The sequence below is a fragment of the Protomyctophum parallelum genome (genome assembly GCF_964188405.1).
Source record: "Protomyctophum parallelum genome assembly, chromosome: 5".
Lineage (NCBI taxonomy): Eukaryota > Metazoa > Chordata > Actinopteri > Myctophiformes > Myctophidae > Protomyctophum > Protomyctophum parallelum.
Window position 1 is genome coordinate 42,231,623 of NC_139702.1, and position 6,551 is coordinate 42,238,173.

The 6,551-nt window shown below is 41.2% G+C and overlaps 1 protein-coding gene across 1 annotated transcript; it reads left to right on the forward strand.

Moving 5' to 3' along the window:
- Positions 1-2,736: 2,736 nt before the first annotated feature.
- On the forward strand, positions 2,737-4,665 carry exoc1l (exocyst complex component 1 like; the record flags this gene model as incomplete). Its single annotated transcript, XM_083764491.1, has 3 exons — positions 2,737-2,857; positions 3,628-3,803; positions 4,399-4,665. The coding sequence occupies 3 exons, from the start codon at positions 2,737-2,739 to the stop codon at positions 4,663-4,665; spliced, it is 564 nt and encodes a 187-aa protein (XP_083620617.1).
- Positions 4,666-6,551: the final 1,886 nt, after the last annotated feature.

Genomic DNA, 6,551 nt, shown 5'->3' on the forward strand with positions numbered 1-6,551 from the left:
ATACACAAAGGCGTGATTTTGCAGGGCACGTGATGTCTGGCCTGGACCGCTGGACCTGGACATATGTTTTAGTGAATGGGTGGTGAATCTGGTGATCATCATCATCACTCACAAAGAGCAGAGAGGCTGCGGTACAATCAGACGTAAACTAAACGTAACGTTACACAACCACCACCAGGGTGGCCCGCGAGGCGAGGTCGTCGAGGAGGAAGGGGGTTTCCCTCGACAGCCAATCAGACGCGCTGCTGCAGTCCATGACGTGGAGGCTCAACTGTGGATTCCCTTTAGTGAAGTTCAAAATGTTTAAGGAAGGAAGCTAGGGCCTATGGGAGGACTTGCAAGTTGCTACACACTTAATTAGGCTATAGACTCATTTCAGAAACACAATTTGTGGCATGTGGAAATAAAATAACTAAAATAAGTATGAGCACATAGCCCTTTCAAATGTTTTTTATGCCATTATAGCTAATTCCAGGTAAAGGTATAAGCCATATTTCATATAGTGAAAATAGCAACTTATAGCAACAAAACACATTTTGCATTGTGAGCTTGTAGATTTTCACTAGGCCTATTGATATTTTCTGCAATGTACTGAAATAATTTTTGCCCATTGTTACGTCGGTAGCCTACAATAGGCTTGGTCATCAGCACGCTCGATAAAACTTTGACGTCATATACGGTCATCACCATCATGGCATGGTGGGTCATGGGTTGTCACAGTAAACCTCCTTAAACCTGTAGTGGGAGAGCACTCATGATCAGTAGGGCTAGCTCTCTGCTCCATAGCTCTAATGCATTGCAATTAGTTCTGGCATTAGAGCTATGGACCAGAACTATAGCTCCAACAGTTATAGTTTCCCAAACGTGAAGTGGTCGGTCCTTAAAATCAGTGGTTTTGTTAATAATAGTAGTGAAAATAGCCGATCTACAATACATATTTACAGAGGACCCCACTTGTGACATCATGTGGCAGATCCACAGTCATGGGCACGGGGACCACCAGTGGTCCTTGAGGAGGTTCCAGGTTGTCCCCAGCTAAATGATGGAGAGTTGCATATCCAAATTAATCCTATGTGTTATTCATGAGATTCAACAGTTTTATGAACCCCGTGTGTCCGTCCATCCGTCCTTCCTCCCCATCCTCTCATCTTTCCATCTCAGAGGTAAAAAGCCTTTCCTGAAAACCCCCACGAAAACCATCAACAACATAACAGTATAGCACTTAGCTTTGGAACAGCCTGTCTTTGTTTACACAATTGTGACAAATCTAATGGACCCACACTATTTCCCACAAACAAATACAATTAGCCCCTTGGCCCCATTCTGTCCAAGGGAGTTTGCCCATGGAAAAGTTATATCCAGTGCATTCTGATCAACACATCTTAGACTGGAACCAGAAGACATTGGGCATTTGGGACCATGTTAGAAATAGTTTTGATTACTTTAACCCTTAGAACGAATGCTTGTTGTTAATCGATAAACAAAATCAATCAATCAATGAATCAACCAGTCAGTCAGTCAATTCATTGATTGAATCAATCAGTCAACAAAAGGGTGGTTTTATTAGGTAGTCTCACTAGTCTGTCACTGCTCATCATAAAGTATAATTATTTGTGCACTCGTAAACTGAACTCGTAAACTCATACCTGTACTCAAAGCTTGAATTGCAGTGGGATAATGGAAAGTGGGAGAGTGCTGTGGGACATCCTCTCCCCACACAACAAACATTTCATCACTGACTTGGCACCTTGCCATGAATGGTAAATGTGCACATGAGGGTGTGTGTAATATATGTCAAAGGCAAAGCCCAACACTCAAGATGCAGTTTGTGTGTGTGTGTGTGTGTGTGTGTGTGTGTGTGTGTGTGTGTGTGTGTGTGTGTGTGTGTGTGTGTGTGTGTGTGTGTGTGTGTGTGTGTGTGTGTGTGTGTGTGTGTGCGTGCGTGCGTGCGTGCGTGCGTGCGTGCGTGCGTGCGTGCGTGCAGCAAATAATCACATATAGCCATACTGTATGTTTAAAGCCACCAGATGCCTTTCAGTGTGAGATGCAATTCTAATGGAATGTACATTTTGCAACAGACCTTATAGTAATCAATATTGAAATCCAAAACCAACAGGCAGCTTCAGACTTTCACAGTGGGGTTTAATTGAGGCTTAAATACTGACGGGCAGTGACGGTTGATGACATCAGGCCTTAATTGCTATTACAGTACAGTATGCCTCTGGGGCTTGTTGTAGTGAAGACAATGTTATACGAAGAGATAGGAACAGGAATTATGTAAACTGATCACTGCTATACTGTAGCATGCAGTGTGTGTGTGTGTGTGTGTGTGTGTGTGTGTGTGTGTGTGTGTGTGTGTGTGTGTGTGTGTGTGTGTGTGTGTGTGTGTGTGTGTGTGTGTGTGTGTGTGTGTGTGTGTGTGTGTGTGTGTGTGTGTGTGTTACTTAGACAGAGCGAAGAGCTCGTGCTACAGTCGTTCCAAGCTTTCTGGACAGAGGAAACCTCACCAGCACCAACTATCACATCAGGTTGTAATAGCTTTCCCTAATTTAAAATTGTATGTTTGTTCATCTCAATTGTGTGTATGTCTCTGTCCCTTTGTTACCGTTTGTGTATTTCTCACTTTCTGAATGTGTCTGGAAGCCGTCATCCTCAGTCACTCATATTGCTTTGTCTATCCTTTATCTGTGTCTTTCCCCCTCACACATCCTCATCGTTTGTCACACATCTTCAGAGATGTCGTCCCTTCGGGAAAAGGAGATGCAAAACGTCTTATTCCGACCTGATGGACAGAGGTTGGTGGAGTTTATAGAGATTGTGGAGCTGGAGCAGGGAAGGCATTTTCTGTGTGTTTCAGGTATGTTATTTCCTACTGCTCATCTTACATAGTGTAGTGTTTATATATATATATTTAAATCACTCAGTGATATCTGTTTTGATACGACCTTTCTTTCAAATATTATTTCATTTTCATAATAATAAATTCAAATGCAATCCTTGCATGATTGTACAGATATTGCTACAGTAAATGGTCGGGGTTGTTTTCATATTTATTAGAAATCCAGTTACAGCTATTAGGATGCTTTTTGACAGACAATAAGATAATAATACAATAATACAGATGATTTTACTTAATAATTATGACAGTTTGCTGCAAAATCATTTCTTGTGAGATTTTGTGCCGCCCCACAAAACGCAATGCATATATTTCAGTGGTTCTCAACCAGTGGTCCAGGGACCACTACACTAGTGGGTCTTGAAAGGATTCCAAGTGGTCCCCAGCTAAATGATGGAGAGAGTTGGTAACCAAATGGTCCCTGAAAGATTTTTAACTCTTGAGAGTGTAAAATGAAACCAAATGGACCCTTCACTTAATTCTACACAATTAGAGAATGTAAAATAATTGTTATTTTGATCAACGTTTGCCTGTTATCTCTCCTATACCAACATCAATACAGCATGGAATTGTGGACAAAACCTTATCCAGCGACAACAAAATATTCAAAGTTTTGCGTCTTAGAGGCTAAATCTCGTCAGACGGTGGTCCGTGCTGAATATATGGACCTTGATATGAACAGATATATTTGCCTGAGGAAAAGAAATGTTGTATCCCTACTATATCTGTAGTTCCACAGAGCAAGGAGGTACAGATATGCATCGTCAGATGTCAGACTAAGAAATCCCCAAAGTCTGGATCCAAGGGTTGCCATACCAAACGCTCTCGACTTGAAGATTCCTACAAGAGGACGGAGGTCTGGTCCCTTCAGGACCTGACTCAGATTGATGGACGAGACCCTGATATAGTGAGTTCCTTTATCCACATTTGCTTGGTTTCAGCTTGCTGTTTTCGGATTAATATTGGGTACAAGATGTCTGTCCTGGATGGAATACATACCACAAAGTGTATTACAAAGCTTTGCTGTTGTATCTTATGTATAAAAGTTTGTTAAATTAAAGAATGTCTGAATAGTTATTGAAATTACACTTACTTCAAATTCAAATTATGTCATCTTTTGGTCCTTTGTCAGGCCTGTTTCTATAAATAAAACATTTATGTCTTGTTTGATACTAGCCTGAATTTTGAGGTTGTTTCTAAATAAAGTGTATTACTTCTGCTTACAAAATTGAAATATCCCTTTAAGTTACTTAATTAGTAACTACAAATATAACTTTACTACTAGTACTGGTTATTTGATTGTGGTTTAATCAAAAATAATAAGTTGATTTATTTGCTTAAACATAACAGACGGACAGACAGACAGACAGACAGACAGACAGACAGACAGACAGACAGACAGACAGACAGACAGACAGACAGACAGACAGACAGACAGATAAACACCTCTTTAGCCAATAACACTTTCTTTCTGTCTTTCTTCTTTTCTACACGCTCCCAAGGATGACCCTATTTTTCTGATGCACTTTGACAAGGCGCGTGTAGTGACTGCCATTACCTGCTCGGCCAAATACGCCCTGGTGCGTACCCTGGTCGTCCTCAGCGACCGGTACTGTCAGAGTAAAGTCAAGTTGACGAACTTTGACTTGGCTTACATCAAACCTACGTGCAACTACACCAACAGAGGGGACTGTGTTGTCCTCATGCAGTTCTGCTTCTATGCATGCAACCTAGTTTGCCTGTCCATGTGCCCTGTCCCTATGGACTAAATATTGTATTCTCTGTGTGTGTGTGTGTGTGTGTGTGTGTGTGTGTGTGTGTGTGTGTGTGTGTGTGTGTGTGTGTGTGTGTGTGTGTGTGTGTGTGTTTATTTGTGCGTGTGTGTGTGCATGCGCGTGGACAGTAGAGAAGTGACCATTTTGGAAGCGGCATGTACATTTGACCACAGTCTGGAAGAGGCATTCCTTACAGTTACCACGGTACTTAATAAGTAGCCTACCAATGTCTTAAGGATGCTACCGCTTGGCTACAAATGTAAACTATACTTGTGTTCAAATTTGGAAGCCTCTGTAATGTCCATAAATCAGTTGTGAGGGGCCTGCAGATTGCAGGAATACCCAAGCCGAGTATCAGTGTCTGTGATAATTGGCAGTCGCCATATATGGAGAAGGCGGTGCTTCCTGTACCCGTGATCTGTATCCTGAAGCACTTTCAAGTTTGCACATCCACTATTGTTTGTGTTCAAGAATTTCTTGTTAAATGTGAATGCAAATAAAGATGTTAAATGTGTGTGTGTGTGTGTGTGTGTGTGTGTGTGTGTGTGTGTGTGTGTGTGTGTGTGTGTGTGTGTGTGTGCGTGCGTGCGTGCGTGTGTGTTAGAGAGAGAGAGAAGGTACTTTTTTTTCCCCCTTTGTTGATCAATGTACATATAGGTTTTGTGTGTCTAGGCCAGTGAATTAATGGAATGGCATTTTATGGGAAATGTTTCTGAAACATATCAGTCAATAGTAGGCTATCACTAATTGTGTGGAGAACAACTGAGGGACATACATTAATTCTCCAAGACAGTATAATCTGCTTTATGTCTTCATTGCTAATAAAGTGAAGAGAGGAGAGTCCGCACACAGGTTTGCTCCAAGGTGTTTGCTTTTTATTCAATACATACACCATAAATAAGACACAACGTTTCGGCCGTGAACGGCCTTCATCACCTGACTCTCCTCTCTTCACTGTACTTACCGTAGTCCAGCACCAGACAGGAACTGGATGTGTGCTAGCCACCTACCTTTTATACTTCATTGCTAATAAAGGCTTCATACAACTTGATCACAGCCAACTTTGTAACACTTTTGTGTTTAGCTAAATAAACAACTTTATTACGATGATTATGGGTATGATGATCATGATGATAATCACGATTGTTACACTCAGGCTAGGGGTCTCTAGGTGTAACATGAATGAATGGACTTCCTCCTACCCAGTTAAATTCCCATTCAGACAGGCCACACATGGTTCAAATCCTATTTATTTAAGATAAAACACTAGAATTACAATACCTCAGGGTGGGGACGATAACTTCCAGATCACAAAACATAAACTCTTAACAAAGGAAATCAAAATACAAATATCTCACCTAACAAAACAAACAATTGATTGATTGATTGATTGAAATATTTATTAACAGTTTGTAGAATTACAGTACATTTCAAGCACAAACTCAATACAAAGACTGTTAACTGTGAGTGGACGACCCAATTAAGCATTACACTTGTTTACAACAGGGTCCACATTGTTCAATTCATCAAAACATTTAGAGACATACAAATAGACACTTCTATGTAGCTAAAGAACAGAACAGGAATTCATCATAAAGGAAGCAAAAAGGGAAAAGATACATATACAGTGAGGGGAAGGGCGGTGGGGGGATTCAGATTTTACAGAGGCCAGTTTCGAATTGCAGCCATCCGTAGGTGCCCTTTGAGAGCGGTTTTGAAGGAGTCAAGGGATTCACATGTCTTAATGACTGTTGGTAGGGCGTTCCACATTTTGGTGGCATAGGAGCGAAAATAATTTAGTCCCTTGTTTGTGCCGAATCTGGGTTGTACATGGTTTGTTGCACTCCCTCTGGTGTTGTGGGTGTGGACTTCGTTTACAT